At 38.8% G+C, this 26457-nt stretch overlaps 2 protein-coding genes across 3 annotated transcripts in view; one reads left to right on the top strand and one right to left on the bottom strand.

Moving 5' to 3' along the window:
* Positions 1-11854, top strand: part of TPP2 (tripeptidyl peptidase 2) — a 74009-nt gene extending 62155 nt beyond the window's left edge. For both annotated transcript variants that reach the window (XM_080916681.1, XM_080916680.1), the window contains 5 exons: positions 120-216; positions 1174-1304; positions 6336-6543; positions 10816-10935; positions 11620-11854. In XM_080916681.1, coding sequence (XP_080772807.1) covers positions 120-216; positions 1174-1304; positions 6336-6543; positions 10816-10935; positions 11620-11709 — 646 coding nt within the window. In that variant the 3' untranslated portion in view covers positions 11710-11854. The remainder of the gene's footprint in view (positions 1-119; positions 217-1173; positions 1305-6335; positions 6544-10815; positions 10936-11619) is intronic.
* Positions 11855-17330: 5476 nt separating this feature from the next.
* Positions 17331-25367, bottom strand: LOC308420546 (protein-lysine methyltransferase METTL21C). Its single transcript, XM_080916622.1, has 5 exons — positions 25301-25367; positions 23127-23217; positions 20255-20406; positions 18603-18720; positions 17331-18125 (listed from the first exon to the last, which is right to left on the bottom strand). Exons 2-5 carry the CDS (start codon positions 23206-23208, stop codon positions 17731-17733), a joined length of 747 nt encoding a protein of 248 aa, XP_080772748.1. The 5' UTR covers positions 23209-23217; positions 25301-25367; the 3' UTR covers positions 17331-17730.
* Between the last annotated feature and the right edge of the window lie 1090 nt (positions 25368-26457).

The raw sequence follows: 26457 nt of genomic DNA, 5'->3' as shown, positions 1-26457 counted from the left end.
GTAACTAGTCCCTCTACTTAAAAAAATATTTTAATGACTACAACTGTTAAGCATTGATTACATTTTTTAACTAAAGTTTGCTTTTAATTGAAAATTGCTAATATGTCTCTTTTACATAGACTGGATTCTACTGACATTTACAATGAATTAAAAGAAACATATCCTGCTTACCTTCCTTTGTATGTTGCACGTCTTCATCAATTGGATGCTGAAAAGGTTGGATTTACTAATTTTTTTTAATAATTGCCTTTTGAATAATAGTAGCTAAAGTTTGTATTTTTGTGTGAACATGTATCTCTTTCTGCCTTTTCCTGCTTATCGAAAGTGAATCTCTTCCAATTGAATATGTCATTAAGATATTTATAAGAACTGGCCACTACTGAGTTCAGTTTTGCTAATGAAATGCAGCAATTATGTGATGATTGTACTTGAATGGTTAGTGCAATCTTAATACAGGAAATGGTATAGGGTCTGGTTTTTGGCCTTCATTTAAAGGATGAATTGTCCTGGGCAGCTGGAAATCTAAACACTTTTAGTAACTACTTTGTTACCAAAGTTTTATAGTTCCAGATTATCTAACATGGACTATAAGCCAGTTATTGTTGTTAATGAAAGTAGGAACATGCCAAAATCATGAAGTTTTAGAGTGAGCTAGAATAGAATACTTAAAGGAGGCCTCTCAAAAGCAGTTTGACAAGAGAGAAAACAACTAAGTAAACTATTCAAGATGGTCATAATTAAGAGTGTTGGTTATAATCTTTGTGTATTCTTACCTTTCTTATTTTAATAATTGTTTAGAAAGAATTTGCTTGGGAATGAGGATTCGGAAGATTTTTAATTTCTGCTTTGTCATGTGAGGTGACATAGAACCGAGATTGATATCTAAAATCCTAATGCTGCGCTGGGAAGGGATTTTCCTTGTTTACAAAGAAGGCATTTTAGTAAACTCTGTATATTTATTTTCAATTCTGAACCACAGACTTAAGTTAGGTATTGTCACACCTGAGCTTGTTTTCCAGGAATACCAGAAATGGTAAAAGTCACATTAGAAGATAGCAAAGAGCTCTAGGCCTACAAGGAAGTGGCAAAGTACCCATTCAGTTTCATAGCTGAAATGGTAGAAATAGAAAGTTGCAATGCACTGTTTTATACACTCTTTTCTTTCCTACCCAGGAACGGATGAAAAGACTTAATGAAATCGTGGATGCTGCCAATGCCGTTATTTCTCACATCGACCAAACTGCTCTTGCAGTTTACATTGCAATGAAGACTGACCCCAGGCCTGATGCAGCTACTATAAAAAAGTACCTAACCAGTAAATAATCTTTCTTGCATCTCATTTCATAGTTACTTGTTTAGTAACTAGGGACTAGTATTGAGGATTTACTATTTCTTTTAAAACATAGTTAGGATTGACAGTTTTTTCAGCTCTCAGAAATTTCTTAATTTTCTTTAGCTTTTTAAAACACAGCCCAAGAAAATAACTCTTTGGTTGGTGGTTTAGTCTCTGAGCCCCAATGACTGTAGGTGAGTTGACTCTGTAGGACTTCTTATGGTGTCCTTGAAACCTCCAACTCGCTCAATCGTATTTCCCACTCTTCCCCACAACTTCCAGAAGTCCTTGTGAAGCTTTAGATGTGGGTTTCTGCATCTGTTTTATTGGCTGCTGGATAAACCATCTTAGGAGACTGCATGCCTAGCAGAGTATTATTCATAATGTCAGGGCTTGGCTCTCTCCCATGGGAAAGGGTCTCAAGTTGGGCCAGACATTGGTTGGCTATTATCCCCCCCCCTTCTTTTTTTAAATAAAGATTTATTTATTATATATAGCTGTCTACAGACAAACCAGAAGAGGGCATCAAATCTCATTACAGATGGTTGTGAGCCACCATGTGGTTACTGGGATTTGAACTCAGGACTTCTGGAAGAGCAGTCATGGCTCTTAACCAATGAGTCATCTCTCCAGCCCTTGGCCATTCCCTTAAACACTGCTCAATCTATATCCCTGCAGATCTTGTAGGCAGGATAAGTTTTGGGTTGAAGGTTTTGTGGGTTTGTTGGTGTCCCCCTCCCTCCACTGGAAGTCTTGCCTGGATACAGGAGGTGACCGCTAGACTCTCCATGTCTCCAGCTAGGGAGCCTCCCCATCCCAGAGATGTTCCATATTCACCGATATACATTCTCTTTCCCATTCCTCAAACCTTTCCCCCACCCCACTCCCTCTCACCCAGCTCTCTTGCTGCTTCTAACTCCATGACCTATTTTATTTCCCCTTCTGAGAGAGATTTAGCCATCCTCCTTGTTACTTAGTCTCTTTGGGTCTATGGATTGTAACATGGTTATCCTGTACTTTATAGCTAATGTCCCCTGATAAGTGAGTACATACCATGTTTGTCTTTCTGGGTCTGGGTTACCTCACTCAGGATGATATTTATTTTCTAGTTCCAATTTGCTTGCAGATTTCATGATGTAGTTGTCCTTAATAGCTAAGTGGTATTCCATTGTATAAATGGATCACATTTCTTTTTGTATTCATTCTTAATTTGAGGGGCATATAGGTTGTTTCCAATTTCTTGCTATTGCAAATAAAGCTGCTATAAACAAAGTTGAGGAATTGAACTTGTCGTATGGTGGAGTATCTTTTGGGTATTGCCGAGGAGTGGTATAACTGACTCTAGAAATATTCTCAGTTTTCTGAGAAACTGCGAAATTGGTTTCCAAAGCAGTTCTACAAGTTTGCATTCCCAGCAGTAATGGAAGAGTGAGGAGTGTCCCCTGTTCACAGCCTCACCAGCATGTGCTGTCATGTCACTTGAGTGTTTTGATCTAGCCATTTCTGACAGGTGTAGAATGATCTCAGAGTCATTTTGATTTCCATTTCCTTATGATTAAAGACCTCAAACATTTCTTTAAGTGCTTTTCTTTGTTGAGAATTCTGTGTTTAGCTTTGTACTTTATTTATTAATTGGACTATTTGGATTGTTGATGTCTAATTTCTTGAGTTTTTGTATATTTTTGAATTAGTCCTCTGTCAGATCATTTCCCATTCTGTAGGCTGCTCTTCTGTTTTATTGATGGTGTTCTTAGCCTTTCAAACCCTTTTCAGTTTTATGAGGTTAATTCAGTTAATTCAGTTTTTCTTAAGTGTCTGAGCCATTGGTATCTGTTCAGGAAATTATCTCCTGTGCCAATGAGTTGAAGGTAGTTCCCACTTTCTCTTTGTATGCTGTTTTATGTTTAAGTCTTTGATCCATTTAGATTTGAGTTTTGTGCAGGGAAATAAGTATGGTTCTGTTTGCATTCTTGTACATGCAGACATCCAGTTAATCAACAGCATTTTGAAGATGCGTGGGTTTTTTTTTTTTTTTTTTTTTTAATTGTATGGTTTTGACTTCTTTCTCAAGCATTAAGTGTCCCTGGGTGTCTAGGTTTATTTCTGGTTCTTCAGTTTTATTCCATTGATCAACCTGTTTGTTATTATGCCATATGGTTTTTATTACTGTTGCTATCTAATACAGCTTTAAATCGGGGATGGAGATTTTTACAGAAATTCTTTTGTTGTACAGTATTGTTTTAGCTATCCTGGGTTTTTTGTTTCTTTCCATATGATGTTGAGATTGCTCTTTCAAGGTCTCTAAAGAATTGAGTTTAAATTTAGGTGGGAATTGAATCTGTAGACTGCTTTTGCTAAGATGACCATTTTTATTGTTAGTCCTGCAGACCCATAAGCATGAGAGATCTTTCAGTCTTCTGATATTTTCTTCAACTCACTTTTTTAGAAACTTAAAGTTCTTCCCATACAGGTCGTTCATTTGCTTGGTTAGAGTTTACATCAAGATATTTTATATTATTTATGGCTATTGTAAAGGATGTTATTTCCATAATTTCCTTCTTGGCTTCTTTATCACTTACATGAAGGAGGGAGGGCTACTAATTTGGCTTTTTTTGTTTTTATTTTGTTTTGTTTTGTTTTGTTTTGTTTTTGAGTTAATTTTGTATCAGGCCACTTTGCTGAAGGTGTTTATCAGCTAAGAGTTCGCCTGTAGAATTTTTGAGGGCCCATATGTATACTATCATACCATCTGGGAATATCAGTATTTTGACTTCTTCCTTTCCAATTGTATCTCCTTGATGTCTTTTAACTGTCTTATTGCTCTAGCTGGAACGTCAAGTACTATATTGACTAGATAGGGACAGAATAGATAATTTGTCCCTTCTTTTAGTGTAATTGATTTAAAGTTTCTCCCCAGTTAATTTAATGTTGGCTACTGGCTTGCTGCATTTTGCCTTTCTTGTGTTTAGATGTGTACCTTGTACTCCTGATCTCTCCAAAACTTTTAATATGAAGGGGTGTTAAAAGTTGGATTTTGCCAAAGCAGTCCAGTAAAATGATAGTGTGGTTTTAATCTTTCAGTTTGTTTATATGGTAGATTACATAGATGGATTTTTGTATATTGAACCACCCCAGCATCCCTGGGATGAAACATAATTGATCATGGTGAATGAAGATGTGATCTTGGATTCAGTTTGCAGGGTTTGGTTTATTATTGCATTGATGTCCATAAGCAAAATTGATCTGAAGTTCTCTTTTTTGATATTCCTGTGGTTTAGGTATCAAGAGTAACTGTGGCCTCATAGAATGAATTTGGTAGTGTTCCTTTTGTTTCTGTTGTGACCAATGATTCCTAGTTCCTATTATTTTGTTGTCAGAAGTGGTATTCTGTGTGTGATTGTGTGTGTGATTCTCTTTTGGATTTGTGGTGAGATGATTAGTTTTGTGTGTTTCGTAGGTGTAGTTACCCTTCTTGTGTTGGAGTTTTCTTTCTAGTATTCTCTGTAGAGTTAGATTTATAAAAACATATTATTTAAATTTGATTTTGTCATGGAATTTCTTGGTTTCTTCATCTGTGGTGATTGAGAGATTTGCTGGGCAAGTTTCCTGTGGTCTTTTAAGGTCTGTATGACATCTGTCCAAGATCTTCTGGGTTTTAGAGTCTCCATTGAGAACTCAGGTATAATTCTGATAGGTCTGCCTTTGTACGTTACATGGCCTTTCTCCATTACAGCTTTTGATATTCTTTGTTCTGTACTTTTACTGTTTTATTACATGATGGGAGCATTTTCTTTTCTGGTTCAATGTATTTGGTGTTCTGTAGGATTCTTGTACAGTTTATGGCCATCTTTTTCTTTAGGTTAGAGAAGTTTTCTTCTGTGATTTGTGTTGAAGATGTTTTCTGGCCCTTTGAAGTGCGATTCTCCTCGCTGTTCTAGTCCTGTTATTCTTAGGTTTGGTCTTTTTATAGTGTCCCCAATTTCCTAGGTGTTTTGCCCTAGGAACTTTTTACACGTGGCATGTTTTTTGATCGCTGTATCGATATCTTCTGTGCCTGTGATTCTCTCTTCCATCTCTTGAATTCCGTTATCGATGCTTTTGTCTGTAATTTCTCTTGCCTTTCCTAGGTTTTCCAGCTCTAGGGTTGCCTCCATTTGTGATTTCTTTATTGTTTCTATTTTCATTTTTAGGTCTTGTACGATTTTGTTCATTTCCTTCACCTGTTCAGTTGTATTTTCCTGTGTTTCATTAAGGAATTTGTTTCCTTTTCAAGGACTTCTAAATTTTGCCTGCATTTTTTTATGTATTTTCCTGTATCTCTTTAATTGATTTATTCATTTTCTTTTTAAAGGCCTCTATCATGTATGTAAGACCTGATTTAAGGTCATCTTTTTGCTTTCACTCTGTTGGTACCATATTGCCCTGGTTTTGTTTGTTGTGTTCTTACCCTGTGCCATAACCATCTGTTTGTCCAAGTGTGGTCAGATGTTCCTGATGGCAAAGCTGTGGACCTGTATCTTCCCGGTCCCTTCAGGCCTCTTCAGGAAGGCAGACACTGGAGGCTAGGTTACTGAGAACAGTTTACCTTTGTTGGCTGCACTGTAGGTAAACCAGGTAGTCAGGGAATTGTCGGAGAGATCTTCACTTTTTTTTTTTTTTTTTTTTTTAATGTAAAGACTTAACTGTCCTTAATTTCTATAGCTGACATTACAACTAGATAACCCCTTAGCTCTGTTGCTGTGGCATTCTTCTTAGGCAAGTACAGTTGCCCTAACTGATCTCATCTGTATACATGATGAGCTTTATACTTTCTAATAACAATGCCTTTTGATGTGTAACACAGTTTTGTTACACATCATAGATATTACTTTTATTACACAGTATGGATGTACAAAAGTTATGCATGGTAATTTTTAGAGAAAAGAACATATATTTCAAATAAAATAATCCCTTGAAAAACATCTAACTGATGTGTGGAAAAAAAAAATTATTTGCTCTTTAGTGATATGGACAAGCAGAAATCCACCCTGGTAGACGCCCTCTGCAGGAAAGGATGTGCTCTTGCAGACCACCTTCTTCATACACAGCCTCATGATGGGGCAGCAGCTGGAGATGCAGAAGCAAAGGAAGAGGAAGGAGAAAGTACCTTGGAATCTCTATCGGAAACCTATTGGGAAACTACAAAGTGGACAGATCTGTTTGACACTAAGGTAACTTACTCTCCTGCTATTGGTCTTGGTAGTGATCTCAGGCCTTCTTGTGGTCTGTCTGCCAAAGAGGATGAAGATGAGACTCCACTCTCAAGATCCATTTTAACTTAAGTACCTTACATTTTTCTGACGTATTCTAAAGTGTTCAACAATGATTTTGAAAACAATTTTGAGAATATTCATAATAGTCTTTAAGACAGTTACATGGTCTTCTAGAAAATTATCCATTTTTTCTTCCCTGTATTTTTTGTTAATTTTTAGGGTGAAAAACCCTTTTAAATTTACATATTTTTTTTTTCCTTAAAACTGTAACTCAGTTTTAAGCTACTAATTTTAAACAAATGTTTGGAAAAGCAAAGTTGAAACTTTTTGGATTGGCTTTTTTCCCTCTTTTTTAAATTGGATATATTTTATTTACATTTCAAATGTTATCTACTTTGCTAGTTTCCAGTCCATAAACCCCATATCCCGTTCCCCCCCCCTTGCTTCTATGAGTATGCCCCATTACCTACCCATCCCCTCCAGCCTTCCTGCGCTGACATTCCCCTACATTAGGGCATCAAGACTTGGCAAGACCAAGGACTTCTCTTCCCATTGATGCCCAACAAGGCCATCCTCTGCTACATTTGCAGCTGTAGCCATGGGTGTGTACTGTTTGGATAGTGGTTTATTCCCTGGGACCTCTGGTTGGTTAGTATTTGTTGTTCTTATGGGATTTCAAACCTCTTTAGGTCCTTCCATCTTTTTTCTAACTCCTCTATTGGGGACTTTGTTCTCAGATCAGTGGGTAGCTGTGAGTATTCACCTCTGTATTTGTCATGATACAGCAGAGAGACTCAGGAGACAGCCATATCAGCCTCCTGTCAGCACGTACTTCTTGGCATCAGCAGTATTGTTTTGTTTTGGTGGCTGTATATGGACTAGATCTTCATGTGGCACAATCTGTGAATGGCCTTTGCTTCAGTCTCTGTTTCAGGCCTCTGCTTCAAACTTTGTCTCAGTATTTCTTCCTGTGAATATTTTTGTTACCTTTCTAAGAAGGACTGAAGCATCCGCACTTTGGTTTAACTTCTTGAGCTTCATGTGGTCTGTGAATTGTATTTTGGATAATCTGAGCTTTTTGGCTAATATCCACTTATCAGTGAGTGCATACCAGGTGTGGTTTTTTTTGTGATTGGGTTAACTCACTCAGGATAATATTTTCTTGTTCAATACATTTGCCTAAGCATTTCATGAAGTCGTAGGTTTTTTTGTTTTGTTTTGTTTTTTTACACATTTTATTAGTATTATTTTTTAATGGTATGGCCATTTTAATATTTGACAAAAAATAATTTACTCCAAAACTAATCAAAAGACATGAAGTTCACGTCACATTTATCACAGAAAAAATCCACCTAGAGGACATTACAATTTTTAATATCTATGCATCAAACACAAGAGCAAACAAATTCATAAAAGAAACATGACTACAATTTACATCATGTGTTGGCTCTCACATAAAAAGTGAGAAAACCCACCCTCACCAATAGACACATCATGTAGACAAAAACTAATCTGATATGCTAGAGCTAACTATTACTATGAACTAAATGGACCTATCAGACATTTACACATCGTTTCACTTAAAAAAAATACATATAGCTTATTTTTTATTACTTATTTTTATTTATTTATTTTTTATTTTAAAGGTTTGATAGTGTGCATTAAGATCTTGCTAGTTACAATGAGCTAAAGTACATGTAAAACAGGATGTAACCTGGAATTAGTTGAAGTTTTCTTGGTGTATAAGGATTAAGCATAATGTTTTTCTTTTCTTTTTTTCTTTTTTTTTTTCCCCCTTTTTTTTTCTTGAACTTCACACAGTCTGTGAGTTGTTTCTGGGGTGTTCAGAGCTTTCTGGGGTTAGTATCCAATTTTCAGTGACTGCATATTATGTCTGTTCTTTTATGACTGGGTTGTCTCACTCAGGATGATATTCTCTAGATGCATCCATTTTCTTAAGAATTTCATAAAGTCATTGTTTCTGATAGCTGAGTAGTACTCCATTGTGTAAATGTACCACAATTTTTGTATCTGGGTTCTTTCCAGCTTCTGGCTATTATAAATAGATCTGCTATGAACATTGTGGTACATGCATTTTTGTTGTATATTGGAGTGTCTCTGGAATATATGCCCAGAAGTGGAATAGCTGGGTATTATAGCTGGAATAGCTTCAGGTAGTACTATGTCCAATTTTCTGAGGAATCACTAGACTGATTTCCAGAGTGGTTGTACCAGTTTACAACCCCACCAACAGTGGAGAAGTGTTCCTCTTTCTCCACATCCTCACCAGCATCTGCTGTCATCTGAGTTTTGGATCTTGGCCAATCTGACTGGTGTGAGGTGGAATCTCAGGGTTGTTTTGATTTGCATTTCCCTGATGGCTAATGATGTCGAGCACTTCCTTAGATGCTTCTCAGCCATTCGATATTCCTCAATAGAGAGCTTTTTGTTTAGCTCTGTAACCCATTTTTTAATAGGGTTGTTTGATTCTCTGGTGTCTAGCTTCTTGAGTTCTTTGTATATCTTGGATATTAGGCCTCTATCTGATGTGGGGTTGGTAAAGATCTTCTCCCACTCTGTTGGCTGCCAATCTATGAGCATGGGCAGTCTTTACATCATCTTAGATCTTCGATTTTGTTCTCCAAAGACTTGAAGTTCTTGTCATACAGATCTTTCTCTTGCTTGGTTAGAGTCACACAAAAGTATTTTATATTCTTTGTGACTATTGTGAAGGGTGTAGTTTCTTTAATTTCTTTCTCAGCTTGTTCATCCTTCGCGTCAAGGAAGGTTACTGATTTGTTTGACTTAATCTTACATCCAGCCACTTTGCTGAAGTTGTTTGTCGTCTCTGGTAGAATTTTTGGGGTCAGTTAAGTATACTATCATATCATCTGCAAAGAGTGATATTTGGATTTATTCCTTTCCAATTTGTATCACTTTGACCTCCTGTTGTAGTCTAATGGTTCTGGCTAGGAGTTCATAGGTCAGGGGAGAGAGTGGGCAGTCTTGTGTAGTCCCTTATTTTAGTGAGATTGCTTCAAGTTCCTCACCATTTAGTTTGAGTTAGTTACTGGTTAATGTGTATTTGTGTTGTGGAAGGCTTCAGTAGTACTCAAGAAAGCAAACAGACAGAATTGTGCAAGGGTTAGAGATTAGGACCTGAAATTAAGTTTGATTCCTGCCTCTGCCATTTTTGTCACACGTTAGTGACCTTTTTAGTACCTAAATGCTATGAGTAAATATTAAGTTAATGGAAAATCCTTGGTGGTATTGCTGTTGTTAACAATTATTAATGGTCTACTGTTTGCTAAATACTACTTCCTCCTAGAAACTGAGATAACTAGCCTTGGTCTTTGAGAAGTGTAACAGGGTAGTAAGAACTTAGAATCACAGTGAGATTGTTATGCATATTTCTGTCTTTACCCTGATACTGCTTACCAGGGGTGATGCACTGCATTTCTGACTGTTTACCCTGTTAAGTGAACATTTTGTAATACTTGTCCTGTAATGAACAAATCAGTATAATAGGATTTCTTTCTTTGAAGAAGGTGACAATACTTCACAGTTCAGGCCAAACATAGAAACAGAGTGACTTAAAGAATATGGTTTTTTTTTTTTTTTTTTAAACAAATTTAATGATTGATGATGGCCATTCTTATTTCTACTTTGTTTTCTATAATTATGTCAACTATGGTTTATTTTGTACAAAGTAATGGCTTAAAGTGGATTTCAGTAGTTTATGACTTCTCCTTATTTACTTCCTATATTCTTTTATGTAATTTTTTGCCCTTAAAAGAAATCTTTTTAAATTTTCTCTGATATAATATACTCAACTTAAAAGCTAAACTTTCAGAGGTTGGGGAGATGGCCCATTCAGTAAATTACCTGCCACAGAAGTATGAGGTCCTGAGTTCAATCCCTTGCACCAGTGTTTTTTTAAAAAAAGCCAAGCACTATGACATGCATCCATAATTCTAGAGCTGTGGCAGCAGCATTGGGATGATCTGTGTGACCACCCACTGCTCTAGCCACATCAACCTTAACAAGGTAGAAAGCAATTAAGAAAGATACCTTGTACTGATTTCTGGCCTCTACATACATACTACATGCTACATGCATGCCTACATACAAGAAAAGCTGTACTTCTGTGAAAGCCTTAGTTCACTGCTAAAACTGTGTGCCTTCAAAAAAAAAATATATGCCATAAATAATCTTTATTTTGTTTTATAGGTTTTGACATTTGCATATAAGCATGCATTAGTAAATAAGATGTATGGGAGAGGCCTTAAGTTTGCAACCAAACTTGTAGAAGAAAAACCAACAAAAGAAAACTGGAAAAATTGTATCCAAGTAAGTAATTATACTGTGCATTTCTTCCCTACTATGTAGTGTGGCCGATTGTTACCTTTACTGAAGCAGTATGAGCTGTTTAATAAGTAGATTATTTATTTGTAGCCATCCAACTTTCTAAAACATTTTCACTACTATTCAGAGACCCTTATTAGCCTTGAATGTTTTCAGCCAGGTTAAAAATGAATTAATTACTTTCTGTGGTTAGAAGACAATATTTTCCTTTTTGAAGGAAGAAGCATTCCTTAATGTGTATTGCCTTGATGGGTGAATTCGTTGAGTTTATATTTTACTTTTTTGTCTGAGGTGATTTCCACCTTTTATTAATTTACCATATATCACATATGCAAAGGAAAACTAGTTGGATCTTCTTCCATGCGTTAGCTTGAGATATGAAGGACATTATTTTAATGACATCTTGTTTTCTGTCTATGTTCATCTCTCAGTACAAATGGTAAGACAGTTTGATTCCCTTTGGGTCTTGAGTAGGTTGAGGGAACTCTTTCTGGAGTCCCTGTTACTGTCTGTACGCACTTGTGCTCCCATGAAGAAGGCTGTGTTTTGTTAGGAAGGGTCAGGAGTGACAGACTGATTTCTTTGCATTCTGACTATCATTATTAAAGTATTCTGAATTTTGGACTTGGGACCTGTCACTTTCTTTACTAATGCTTTCTTTTATTATAGCTGATGAAATTACTTGGATGGACCCATTGTGCATCTTTTACTGAAAACTGGCTCCCCATCATGTATCCTCCTGATTATTGTGTATTCTAAAACAAGAACCAAATCTTTACATTTCAAAACAAAATTTTATAGTGAACAGATATATGAACAAATGTGTGGCAGTTTTGGTCTAACTAATGCATGTTTTCATCCACTATCCAATACTGATCATTAAAACTATATATTTATCAGAGAACTCAACGGCGTGTGGCTCAGTACATGTGATATAGACCTCTGACATCATGCTTTCCTCCTGCCTCCCGCACTGGGCACGGGGACGGCACGTTCTGCCTGCCAGCCCCAGCACTGCGTGGGATGCAGCTGCTCACTGCATGAGAGGTTTTTCATCTTTTAATTTTAACTGTAAAACGTCACCTTTTTTTTTTATTTTATAAATCATAAAGGCTAAAACATGCTAAATTTTTCCAAGTGTATAGAGGCCTTAAAAATGCTACATTGGGTGTAGCTAAATTATTTATTTGACTAAAAATTACGAGAACATAATTTCCCGACTTTTCTTATAAAAATAAATTCAATTAATGGGGATGGTGGGGGCATAACCACATGGCAACTGGGAAAAGAAACATGTTAAATCTTCACTAAGGAGTCAAAACAAACAAGTTGTTTTTACAGCATCCTCAAGTACACAGCATCAGAATGAGTTAAAATTTCATGTGTTGGTGCCAGACAGCTGAATCTATCTGGTTTTGTAAAGATACACAGTATGTTTATAACATTGAAATCATGTAAAATACATGAATAAATGTGCAAAACCACAGGCACAGTACACCATATGCACTCTGATACTTTTTTTTTAATATAAATAAAAGTAAATATTGAAGCTATTCAAGATTGGTCTTAATTTTTCATAAAGTTTGGGGTTATAACACAGACTAGTTTATTAAATCTATAAGCCAAATAGTGAGGTAATTTATTTTATAATGTTTCCTATGGGTTTGCAGTTATTTGATTGAATGTATTTCCAGTGCTTATCGTGTGTTTAAGTCTTAAGTCTTATGTATGTTTAACTTTTTATCTTTATATCTAGTATTCTTGCATCCATAAAATAGATAGAAATTGGCAATATTTAAAAAGCTATAGTTAATCTAATAGCGGGGGGGGGGGTCTCGTTATTCCTTGGTTAAGTGCTTTAGAAGATTTGCCAGTGAATCTCTTCTAGTCATCTGTAACTGTTTTTAATTTGACAAAAACATTAGAGCTTTATGAAAAACTGCAAATATGCTTTAAAATGTTTTGCATTAGAGTCTTAATATCCAGTGGATAGCTATCTGAGTGCACGAACTCTTGTATGTGCTTTCACCTGTACACATACAGGACATATAGGCACAGAATCAAGTTTTACCAGCCAGGTCTACCCCTTCATCTGAAGTACCTCAGGCAGGGTCAGTAAGCTTTGGTCATTGAGCCATATGTAGATAGTTTTATTGGTATGGTTCTGTAGCTGGGTGAGTCAGGGTGCTATCATGTATCATTTTCTGTCGGGATCATACTGTGCTTCTTGAGAACAGATGATCTCAAGTAAGCTCTACACTAGACCATATCCTCAAACCAAAAAAAAGTAAGAAAAGCTGCATGGATGAGGTGGTGACTGAAAGTCATTGTATCAAATGTCTAAACTACTCACACTGAAAACAACCGAAGAACTAGAGAAAGATAACTTTGTAAGGAAACGTTAGAGCTGCACCGTGTGCTTGGATTATTTCTTGAGTATATTTCCAGTTATAGGCAGTTTGTCATGGGATGTTCTATTCCTTCTTAATACTGTTACCTTCATCCTAGAATTACATGTTCTTTACCTTTGAAAAAGGCCAGTCCTATCCTTAGACACAAGACTCAAATCTTGTGGTGCCCATTGCCTTCTTGACTAGAGACTGGATAACTTGACACCTACCTACCCTTGGAGTCTAATCTATAGGCGCTCAAAAACCCTTGAATTGCCCACCATGTTCCATGAGAAAGCCAAGGTGCATTTAGGGTGATACTCATTAAAAAACGGCTTATTTGATTTAACGGCAGCTTTTGTGCCATGTTCTCTTCTCTGCTCTTCAATAAGCCAATACTTGAAAATGCCTGCATCTTCAACCTCTTGAATGGAATATCCTTTTTGAAGAATAAGAAAGTTATAAATAAGCTAGATTTGAGTCTAAACATATAAACCAAAAATAAGAAGACATGAGTACTGCTCCACCAGGGAGGGTTGGTGGCAGACAGCTCTCCATGATGGAATTTCCAACTGCACTCAGGAGGCAGAAACAGGTGAGTTCAAGGCCAGCCTAGTCTACAGAGCAATTTCCAGTATAGCCAAAGCTAGACAGAGAAACCTTATCTCAAAAAAATGTTTACATCTTATAATTTGATACAAACAACTTGCAGAAGAAAAGATTTTAATGTAATTTTCTTCAGATTTGTAACAATGAAAAACTAACTGGAGGTTTAGAGGGGAAAAGACTTTGAGTTAAAATCACAGGGGTGGGGAGACCAGGAGGCTGTTCTATGTCTGCTATTATGGTGAGCTAAGTCGGCTCTGATGAACTGTGTATGAGAGACAAGGCAGTAGTTTTTCTCTTACTCAACTATCGTCAATAATAAGCCTTTCTAAAAATTCTGTCCATTACAGAATAGTGTGGAATTTGAGTCCTATCCTGGAAATACAAATAAGATATTTAGAAGACAATCTATTTACCATAATTTTATTTCTCTACATTATATACTTCAAAGGTACTGCATCTAAAAAGAAATCGCTTTTTTTGTTGTTTTGTTTTTTTAAACATTATTATTAAATGTTTTGTTTCACGACATTTGTTTGTGTGGCATGTGCACCCATACATATCGGTCAAAGAACAGCCAGTGGGAGCTGACTCTGACCCACCTGTGCATTCTGGAGATTGAACTGAGGTCATCAGGCTTGGAGGCAACCTTGTTTACCCCGAAATTTCCATTCTTACCCTGTCCCTAAACCAGCCATGACCTGCTTCTAGTCATTACAATTTTGGGTTTTCTTCCAGTTTTGCACTGCAACCCCACAGAACGAACAACAATATCAACCAACCAGACCCCCTCACCTCCCCCAGAACTCCCAGAGACTAAAACACCTACCAGAGCATACACACATATGTATCAGAGGATGGCCTTACCAGGCATCGAGGAGAGGAAAGGCCCTTGGCCCTGTGAAGGTTCAATACTCCACTGTAGGGGAAGGCCATACATTGTGCATTTACCAAAAACACTGTCCTTTTCTGTTTTCTTCTGTAAAGCTTACTCCTCTGATTTCTGTAGCTTAAAGAAGAGGACTGCAAAACGCCTTCCTTTTGCTCAAAATAGAGAAAATACAGCTATGGCATTGGCAAAGATTGTTTTTATTTATTTGGTGAAATAGAGAGTACATTGTGTGTGTGTGTGTGTGTGTGTGTGTGTGTGTGTGTGTGTGTGTGTGTGTGTGTTTATGGAATCCTGGGGATTAGAACCCCAGGTGGTTTTTTGTTTTTTTTTTTTGTTTTTTTTTTTTTTTTTTTTTTTTTTTTTTTTTGGTGTGTATGATTTTTCAGAATTTTGTGTGTATGTGTGTTTTCCTGTGTGTGTTTGTGTGTGTGTGTGTGTGTTTGTGTGTGTGTGTGTGTGTGTGTGTGTGTGTGTGTGTGGTTTTGGCATACCAAGACTAGAATGTGTTGAATCCTCTGCAACTACAATTGTGAATTTCCATACAATGCATTTTGATTATATTATTTTTCCCCCTGAACTATAGGTCCTACCTACTTACTCAATTTCATATTCTTTTTCACCTTAAACCTGCTTGCACACACACATGTATACATACACACAAACACAGACAATCTAGCTACGGAGTCTGGTGTGTGTTGGTCAGTTGTTAAACCCAGTGTGACTCCATTGAGGAACAGTGAGTTTCTCTCTCTCGGTAGCTATCAGTTACAAATAGCCTCTTGGCTAGGGATAGGACTTTATTTGTCAAGTTTTTATAAAAAAGCAAGCCTTCCCACCATATTCTTAAGGAGTATCCTGACACCTGTTGGCCTTTTCATTTTAGTGTAATTACAATCTACAGAACAAATTCATCTCACAGGAACATATGTTGGGATTTTGACAGTAAGTGACTTCACATTATATATTGATAAAACTTGCAGAAAGTAATCTTTGGAATGCCTTCTAGTGTAGGAACCTGTTCTGTCATCCCATTTACTTACTGTCTTTAGTTTTTCTCAATACTGTAAAATTGGGTAGGGTTCTAGCATAGCTGTTAATAGATCATTGTAAGAATTTGGTACTGCTATTGTAGGAGAAGCTGTAGTTCCTGAGATCTGCAGCGAGAATATATAATGCGCTTTGCACTCTGATGTATAACTATCTTGGCTAAACTATTAGAACTCCTAAATGAACTACTGCAGATGACTTACACATCCATGGTAAGCCACATCCATCTATAGTCTGCTTTTACAAGCAGTTTTTATAAATGATGCTAAAGCAAAAAAAAAAAGGTGCTATTCTATAGTGTGTAGCATGCTAATCCAAAAGTATTATCTGATCCTGACCCAATAGCATCATATCAGGCATGTATGTTATATTTTTATTTGTATTTGAAGTTTTCTTTGCTATAGAAGCTAAGATACACATAGGCACTGTGTGTGTGTGTGTGTGTGTGTGTACATGTATATATGAAATAATGGTAGAGTTCCCTTTCTCAAGCTTTGCTCTGTAATTGTGATAATGCATGTGATTAGTGTACATGTTCATGTCTGTTCACATGTGTGTGAAAGCTAGAGAGGTCAACACTGGATTTCTTTCTCAATTACTACCTTCTTTGAGACTCTCAACTTAAAGCTTACCAATTAAGATAGGACTCACTGTCCACTAAGCACCAGGGATTCTCCTGTCCCTACCTTCCCAGCACTGGGATTTCAGGGGTGTGCCCAGCTTTTTATGCATGTGGGGGGGTGTGTGCACCTGTGGGGCTTAGAATCCAGAAGAGACCATCAGATCCCTGGAGCTGTAAAGAGTTAAACAAATTATTTTATAGATACTGAGATCTGAACTCTAGGCACCATGATTGCATATCGGTTGATCCTAACTGCTAAACCATCTTTCAAAGGCCTCAAGGCAGGTTCTTAAGACATCTGTTTTCTCATTCCATCAATTTCTACGTTTTCCACCTTTAGACAGTATTACCCTCTCTACAATCCGTATAAATGTTTTAGCACAGTAAGGCAGTCACTGAGCACATGCTGTAATAAGCTGCCATGGACTACACCGTGAGACCCTGTCAAGCTCAGTGTCAGTAATATGGCAAACATTGGCACATGTAAAACTTAGGTACTAGAGCAGAAACAAGGAGGAGCCCGCCTCTTCTTTGTGTAAGCCCTTTTTTTTATTTTTATTTTTGGAATCATTTTTTTTTAATTGGATATTTTCTTTACTTACATTTTAAATGTTATTCCCTTTCCCAGTTTCTCCTCTGGAATCCCTCTATCCCATACCCCTCCCCTTGCCTCAATGACAATGTTCTCCCACCCACTCACCCACTTCCTCCTATCACCCCTCCCTGGCCTTCCCCTACAGTGGGGTATTGAGCCTTCACAGGGCCAAGGGCCTTTCCTTTCCCCTCCCCTCCCCTCCTCTCCTTGATGCCTGGTAAGGCCATCCTCTGCTACATATGTTGCTACCTCCGTGCATATGGGAGTTCTGGGGGGGTGGTGGGGGCATCTGGTTGGTTGATGTTGTTCGTCCTGATGTTGTTCCCCTTCAGCTCCTTCAGTCCTTGTCTAACTCCTTTATTGGGGACCCCATTCTCAGATCAATGGTTGGTTGAGAGCATCTGACTCTGTATTAAAAGCTTAATACATTGAGAAGTCAGCAAGGCTACTTTGATGTATCTGTTTACTTTCTGCAGATACCAAGAATGACCACATAGTCTTACCATCTTTAGAAAGTTGAATATCAAATTGCATTTATTCTAGTATATTTATACTGTATACTGGTATGGATTAGTGTACCTTCTAATAGCTTCACAAAACACTGGTGGTTTCAAAGGCTCTTCACGTTTCAGTCCCATTTTAGTCTTCCTTTAAACAGCTTGACTGATGACTCTGAATGTTCGGCCAAGAGAGTGGTATCAAAAGCTTGCTTGAACTTAGCTAAAAATTCATAATCCGTACTAAATCTGAATTTGTTTGCCCAGAGCACCACAGTGCCTGGCTGGGAAAGGTACACCATGGTAGTGAGCAGCTTATCAAGGAAGTAGTGGTGGTAGACAACATCAGAGGCCAGGACGTAATCATAATAGAAGGTTGACTTAGGGAACTTCTGGTCCAGGTCTTCCCCCCATACCAGTTCTTTCACTTCAGGTAGATGAGCTGAGCATTCTAGTGTGTTTTTAAAAATATTGTATTGAAGGTTTCCTAGAACATCAGGCAGGTCTGTTGCTGTGACTTGAGCTCCTATGAGAAAAAGAAATGGTAATGCTGCTCAAGATATGGGCAGCCACAGTTCTCTTTATTATGAGACAGACAAGAAACATCTACATGTCTGACCCCTGCCGGAATATACTCTGTTGGTATATAGGCTGAGAAAACTGATGAAATCTAAACAGCTTCCTCCTATAGTCCTGACCTAGGATGATCAGCACCACATTTAATGTCAGTAGCACCCCAACTTAAACATCTACCACCACTCATGAATGTCAGAGGGATTCAGTTTCATAACTTTGGACTCTAAACTTCTGTGCATGAAAATTAGGTAAATTAACTACTTGAAGACTAGTGTCTTCAAGACTTTGAATAATAATGATGCTTGTCAAGTGACATTTAAAGGCAGTTCAATAAAATTGTGGCCAAGCCACACCCTGCCAGTAGTAAGAATCAGAATTGTCACAGAAGAGAGTTTTGTTTTTTAAGCGAGAACAAGAAAAAACAAACCTAAAAGACTGGATACAATGGAAACAAGGCCTGGGCCAGCACCAATCTCAAGTATTTTAGCATCTTGGAGATTTAATTCCTCTGTATGGTCTTCTAAATATTGACACAAAGCTGTAGCCTAAAAGACACGAACAACAATTTTTCTCTTTGAAATTGGATCGTTAGAAACCAAGAGCAAATCGTTGTTGCTTATAGTTAACATTAAGCATAACCCTAAATATTAGTTTAGTAAGTGTTCTATAAGAACCATAATACCCAGATATAGCGGCTCAGACCTGTAAGCACTGGGCGCTTGAGCAAGCATGAGCTACTATGCTATTCTTCCCCTTGGTCCAAAACCAAACAAAACAAAAACTTAATGTAAATCATCTCTGCCACGAACATTATATTTCAACCTAAAGATCTGGAGAGTCAGTTCTACTCTTAAGTCAGGAATATGCTCTGAAAAATAGCAAATCCTACCAGCTTTTTCATGTTGGGTCTCTAAGTGGTTTGTGTAGGTTTTATAATTATACATTTGAACACTTTTCTCCCACCTCTTTTATGAAACTATAGATTAATTAGGTTGTTACATTGAACAACTAACCAGTTTGGGTTTCTCCATTTCTTCTCCCTCTCCTCTCCTTCCTTTTGGGTGACAAACATTGTCACAATAATACTTCTCAAGATGTTCAGAGTAGTTTGTTAGATACGGATCCCTAGTTTCTGTAGGTTTACATGTCTAGACCATCTCCGATGATACCAGTCTGGACTACAATATGAATGAGCAAATTAGTTTTTATTCATGATAATGTTTTTTTATTCTTTGTTTCTACTTTTCATAACTTTTCTATAATGAGATACATTTCATTGATTCATAAAAATGTTATTCATGTCAGCTGTGCATGGTAGCACACACCTTTATTCCCAACACTTGGGAGGGAAAAGGAGGAGCATCCCTAGGAGTTCAAGGACAACTTCAGCTACATAGTGAGCCCCGGAACAGCTAGGACCTTGTTGCCAAAACAGTGTTTGCTGTGTGGGGGATGGAGGAGGATGCACACATATATACACATTTTCAGTATGGATACAAGACAGATGGACAGTGACTGCCCATGACCACACAGCCTGAAAATACAGAATTTTGTCTGCTTCAGTACCTCCTTAAAATTACTGGAAGTGAGAGGTAGAGAAATGACTCCTGAGTGTTTCTTCTGAGGTACGTACCGTTTGCCATGTGACAGACTTTGAAATTACTGAATGCCTGAGGGTGAAGGGAGACCAAAAGTGCTTATTGCAGATTCTAAACTATAATTTTAAAGTTTTTTTTTCATACAGTAGCTTTATCAGTTTTACATCCTATTTTCAGTGTATTTTACTTATATCAGTTGAAGGACTGGGGGTGTGTGTGATGGAACACTTGTCAATCATGAAAATGGAGGGAGAGGATGGGCAAGGAGAAAGAGGAAGAAGGTACAGGAATGGGAGAGAAGGATTTTACTTCAAAGCTAGTTCTGCTGGAAGAAATGCTGTATGTCTGAGGAGCTCAAATCTCGGGGAAACCAGGCAGTTATTCATTAGCTGCAAAAGCACAGAGGTAAGAAGGCACACGGCCAGTTGTAGGCAACACAGATATTTCTGGAAAGCTGGACCACAAATGGAACACTTCTCACCCCTGGCCACACCACTGTGCCAAAGTTCTCAATGGATTCTTGAATGATGATCTTCTTGCCTGCGAACTGATAATGCTCTTGTGTGTAACTGGCATAGTCTGTAGGAACAAATTTCGGGATGCTACGACGAGATGATTCTATCCTGTCAGACTCTGTGAAGCAGAAAATGAGAGGGGCCTCAGTAAGATGATAATAGATGAAACGGTTGCTCTATGGGAGGGCAGCCGTCACTAGCTATGACTGTACATGGAACACAAAACAGTTAAGTAGGATGATAGGGACATGGAATTCACATGTGACAAAGTGACAGAAGTATACCTCTGGTCTTTCCACTGGAGAGGACAGAAGAGGTGAAACCCCATTCCCACTTTCTTGCCACCAAGAGGAAGCAACATTATCTGATTATCTACAAAGTGGCCCGAGTGAGCTTTCTGAACAGAGGAACTAGATAAACATGCATATGGCTATTTTTGGACTTAGGGTGAGGTGGCATTTCCATGAGCATGTTCTCTTAAATCCACAGCTAACCCTCAAAAGGCCAAAGCTACCCACAGTCAAGCCAGCTTTCTAAGCCTGGGGGGTATTCACCGAACTCCAGATATTAAATTACAACTGCTTTAAATACTCCTTGAGCCCCATAAACCATGGTAGCAGTGCTCACATCATAAAATGGGAAGAGAGCACCTGACAGGGCTGGGCCATGCAGTCACAAATCTTCGTATGTTTTCCAGTGTTTAAGAGGAGCAGTGAAGTGAAATGTCAGGAGGGAGGCTGAGGGTGCTGAGCATGTGTCCCACTGTTGGCAAGAGCTAAAGGGGCCCCAACAATGGGGACTATGGCTTGGAGCAGAAGAGTCGTGTGCAACGCTTGTCCTTGTATTCTGGAATATGACTAGAGTTTGACAGAGGAGTAGAATCTGGCCTCTAGAGAAGGGTTGGGAGAGTAATCAATAAACATTTGATATCTTTCAGAAGAGCTACTTAAGGTGACAAAGGAGGGAGATGAGTTTGGAAAGAGCCCTACATAGTTGTAGCTTCCTTCAGGGCAGGTCCTACCATGACTTCAACATTGACTGTTGCATAGAATTTTAAAAATAAACTAGGATCATGGTTTATGTGTCTGTATTTTTTTATTTTTATTTCCTAGAAGTTTGTTGCATTTTAAGATGGTATCAGTAAGGGACCTATTACGAACAGGTTCTTACCAATAGTAAGGGTGATTGAGTCATTTATAGATTAATCTAGGGGAAGCCTTGGTTCCTTTGATGGTATCATGGTTCTTAACAAGCAGGCAGTTCTGATTTACACCACTCAAAAGAAAGAAACTTGTACTGACCCAGCAGCTAAGCTTTAATAAACTTGTAGGGACTGCTTATCAAGAGCCAGTACAGCCATTCTCTCCACGGTAAAGCTGTAGAGCACAGACCACAGCCTCCACAGTGACCTGACAAACAGGCGCCATATTTCTGAATGACTGAGGAGCTTTATGAATGAACCATGGGGCTGTGAGCTGATACTGAATCTGGTTCAAATAGATAGAAAGTCAACAAACACAATGGGGAATGTTTTTCTCCCAGGTTCTACAAGGAAGAAAAGACACTGATTCAGAAGTGTCTACAAGGACCCTGTATAAACCCACCGTGTATAAACCCACCATGAGTGGTGTATGTTCCAACAACAGAAAATGGAAGTAACATGGAAAGCATGTGTCACAGTGAGATATGTAAGATGACTAAAGGTGAGATCTGAGTAGTTTTTAAAATGTGTTTTCCTATAAGTATTCAGGTATGTCTGTGTGCCATGTGGGTTCAGTGTACGTGCCGTATCTGCAGAGGCAGTAAGAAGACAAATGGAACTGGAGTTAAGATGGCTATGCTGAGTCAGCTGTGGGTACTACAAACCAAACCTGGATCCTCTAGTGCCTTAACCACCGAACAATCCCTCCGGCCTAAGATTTGAGTACTTGTAGTTAACTTTGGTCTTTAATCTATTCAATTGTTAGTTACGTAACATCAAATGTTTCTTGGTCACAGGTAACAACCAGATCCAAAGTTGATAAAATTCACAGCCAGAATAGGCTGTCTTCAGTACACCAGGCCATCAGTGATTCCTGCCAGCCCCCTCAGGTTCCTCTAACCCTAGCAAACCTCTGTCCTTTTCTCCCAGGACCACTTCTGACAACAGTTTTCTCTCCGAGCTACAAATAAGTTGGTAGGCTGATTTTGTAAGTAAACAAGTATTAAGTTTGGCAGTTACACTATCCCTATCAGTATTGTTAATTATTGTTATTTACTTATTTTGAGATAAAAAACAGTGGGTCTTGATTTCTTGATTCCCGTCTCAGCTTCTGTACTGGGAATACTGGTGTGCACCATTGTCCTTGCTTCAATCAGTTAACATTGCTTTAAAAATTGGTTGCTACAATTTTTTTCTCCAACCTCTACACACATACTGTGGCGTGCACATACTTACACAAACATAATTAGGAATATATTAAAGTAAAAACTGCCGTTGGGTGCATGAGATAGCTCAGCAGGTAAAGGTGCTTGCTTCCAAGCCTGCAGACTTAGACTGATTCCAGAACCTTCATGGTAGAAGGAGAGAACTAACTGGCAAGTTAACTCCTGCCTTCTACATGTGTGCCAGGGCACGCACAACAGAGCATAATTAAATGTGAAAACTTTGGACAGTTCTGTAAGTTGTTTCATACATTTGTCGCTCTCAGACCTGCGCACATAGTAAAGCGCTGTAGAAGTGATGACAGTGAAAACTAGGAGGCAATTGGTTTTGTCTTCTGCTCTCATAATTAAAAAAAACCCTAGAGTCTAAAAGAACACACATCCTTGTGTCCAGGAAATGCTTTAAGGGCTTACCTACTGAGGGCCCTGCAAGCACATCCTCCGGGGGGGTCTCCAAACGTAGGGGCTGCCGGGCTGTGTGGGGATGCTGGTCCATGGCCAGAGCCTGTGGAGAGGGGAAACACTTTAGACTCTTCAGACCTTGCAGAGTTCCCAGGAGTCAAACAAACAAAACCCTTGCTTATCAGCCTGGTTCCTAGGTATGAGGAAGGCAGCCACGCAAGGAGCTGGTTTTACAGAGTAAGATGCACCCCCTATGATGAAGAAGAAATGCAATCCAGAGCAGGTGCACCTGGGAGCATCTGCTGCTGTTCTTTGTCATAATCTAGGATGTCATTAAGTTCTGAAGTTAAAATTATTTCAAATAACTTTCTGAAGACAATTTCAGTGAAGAAAGCCTGTCCAACATTGTGTGCCACTGGGCACACTTGTGGATTGTGGTTTAATGAACCATGGATAAGAAGCCCAGCTTAGATCTCTAACACTATGTTGCTAGGAGACTGATCTGGCTCTCCACTTTCAGTACTTGGAGTCTCTTTAATCCCCTCACTCACATATAAGAAGACTGATTTGCAACAAGAGAATTGGCCAGGGACCACGAAAGCCACAGGAGTGTTGAAACTGGGAGATTCGGGGCACTTAGTGTTTGCTGACTATAAAAGCAGATACTGCCATTTGAAGGTTAGTGAGATAAAATAGGAACAGGACCAGCACTTGGAGTGTTCAAAATCACAATAACCTCCATTGTTATCCTACCTAACTAGGAGGTTGAGTCTATTGATTCACAAGTTCAAGGGCAGCCCAGGCAATATAAGAAGTCCTGTCTCAAAACAGTGGTGGCTGAGTGGTAGACACCTTGGCGTGCGCCAAGCTAGTGTTCAGTCAACAGTTAAAAGAAGGGTCAGGGAAGAGAATCTCAGATAAAGATGAAGTCGGTCAGTGACAGAGCCGGGAGTCTAAATGGACATACAGCTGCAACCCACACTTTGCTCTGTGAGCTACCCGTATCACCATGGCTTTCCTTAATGATACCAGCACTTAGTCTACACTATGCACTGACATCTTTAATCTTTCTAACAAGTTTTTGTCATCTGCATTTATTATCCTGAGTTTGTTACCATGCTCAGGAACTGCCCCGTTCTACTGTTTCGGTTACTAAGGGAACCCCAGCCAAAAGCACTACTACAGAACTTGCTTAAATCCAATCACTCAGGCTCCAACCATGAAGCATCTGTAACTCCACATATGCAGAGTCCCTATTTATTTCAAAGGAAATTTTGGTGGCGGTGTGGCTGCATGTTCCTGGCTTCTGTGGTGAAGGGAGTGTCTAAGAAACTGGGCTGCAGCAGATGGGTGTGATGTGGTGTTTTAATCAGCTCAAGCACGCAGGCCACCAAGTAATTCCCTCAATTCTCCAGTTTACCAAGCTACTCAGGAGTGTTCCACCCAGGTGCCTCACAGAATCATCTTTCCCCTTGCAGACACTTTCCTAGCTTTTAATTTTTCAGCTATTCAATGACCTCAGCAAGTTAATGGTTCTACCTTTAAAAAGTAACAAATATTATTGTGAGGTTCAGACACTATCCTTGATGTGATGAGAAGCTGTGTTAGAATGTTGGCCCTGTTAATGCAGAATCTGCTTTGAAAATGCATTTAATTGTGACACTTACCATGTGAGGTTGGAGGATTGAGAGCTATAATCCAGCAAAGCCTCTCACACATGCAGTCCCCACTGCTGTTTCCACCCCCAGGGCAACAGAGTGGACATTCAGTATGACTACTTCCGTCCGGGGCTGTGGGGTGGACATAGTGTATAACCACCTCCAGGGTTTGGAATAAGCGTGCAATATAATGTAATAAAGTGCCTGCCTATCACCATGGGATGCCACAAATGTAACCTAAAACACTGTTTTACTTTACAAAGGAGGGAGACCATGTTTCAGATAAAGGAATAGTTCTCGAGAAATCAAATGACCCCTCCCACCACGGTTGTTGATGTCAACAATTTTCCCCAAAGACAGCTTGTGTATTGAAAGATCAATCTAGTATAACTGCTGTTACCTTTTTAGAGTCTTAAATCAGCTTGACATATATTAGTATTTACTATTAAAGAATTTGAATTTTCTTAAAGCAACTCCTGGTTATTGCCTCCAAACCCCTCCAAACCATCAGTTTAAACATGCCTTTACCTTATGAAGCAGAGATGGCACAGCTTGTGTCCTCTCAGGTCCCCAGTGTTTTTATATAGGTTCACACTTGAAATGATGAGCTCTTATGACCAAAGGCCAGCCAGTTGGAGTTCAAGTTATTTATGGTAGCATTACCCAGAGTTCACACAGACACATTACTAGACTGACCCCCCCCTTTTCCTCCCCCTCCCTCTCTACTTCTCTTGCTCCATCCCCTCAGTCTCTGTCCTGTCCCATCCAGCACACATGTAGCCCTTGCAACTGAAATTAAATGTCCCCCAAAGATCCATATTTTCTAAATAGGGATTAACTCTCTAGTTATTGGTACCCTATAGCTGGGGGCAGGGTAAAATGGAGATTTCTGTTTCAGTTCTAGAAAGAAATGGGAGGTCAGCTGGGGAGGGAATAAATGGGATCAAAGTGTAACATAAGTATGAAAATCCCATAATGAAACCCAGAACTTTGTAGCTAACTTAAAAGAAATTTAATTGCAAGCAAACAGGACGAATATCTTGGGTGGTTGGGGTTTCACACAGACCTGCAAACACTCCTGAGGCCTGCCTGGGGCACTGCCCAAGATGCTGAGCCAAGACGCAGCCAAGAACAACCTGAGCCCCTACCCAGAATAAGGGCAAGTGATTTCCAGGAAGAGAGAACATCTGCTCAGTGGAAGGGATGACAGTTAAAGATTTAAACCTGTATGAAGGGTGTTTGAAGTGGGTCAGAGGGAAGAGAACTTTACAAAGACTCCTGGAAAAAGCTACGGAGAGAAGCTCCGTAACTCTTAAAATAGAATCCAGGTCATGAAAAGTAAAGCGGCGGGCAGGTGGGACTTACTGAAGTCTCCAGAATAAAAGTGATTGACCTGAGTACACATGAAAGCCGACATTCTGGCTGGAGAGATGGCTCGGTGATTAAGAGCACCGACTGCTCTTCCAGAGGTCCTGAGTTCAATTCCCAGCAACCACATGGTGGCTCACAACCATCTGTAATGGTTGCCCTCTTCTGGTGTGTCTGAAGACAGTGTACTCACATACATAAAATAAATAAGTAAATCTTAAAAAAAAGAAAGAAAGAAAGAAAGAAAGAAAGAAAGAAAGAAAGAAAGAAAGAAAGAAAGAAAGAAAGCCAATGTTCACTTCTCTGTCCAGCCTCAG

Source organism: Micromys minutus (genome assembly GCF_963924665.1).
Source record: "Micromys minutus genome assembly, chromosome: 5".
Taxonomy (NCBI): Eukaryota; Metazoa; Chordata; class Mammalia; order Rodentia; family Muridae; genus Micromys; species Micromys minutus.
The sequence above is the reverse complement of the archived record's forward strand: the minus strand, read 5'-3'. Positions and strand labels throughout refer to the sequence as shown.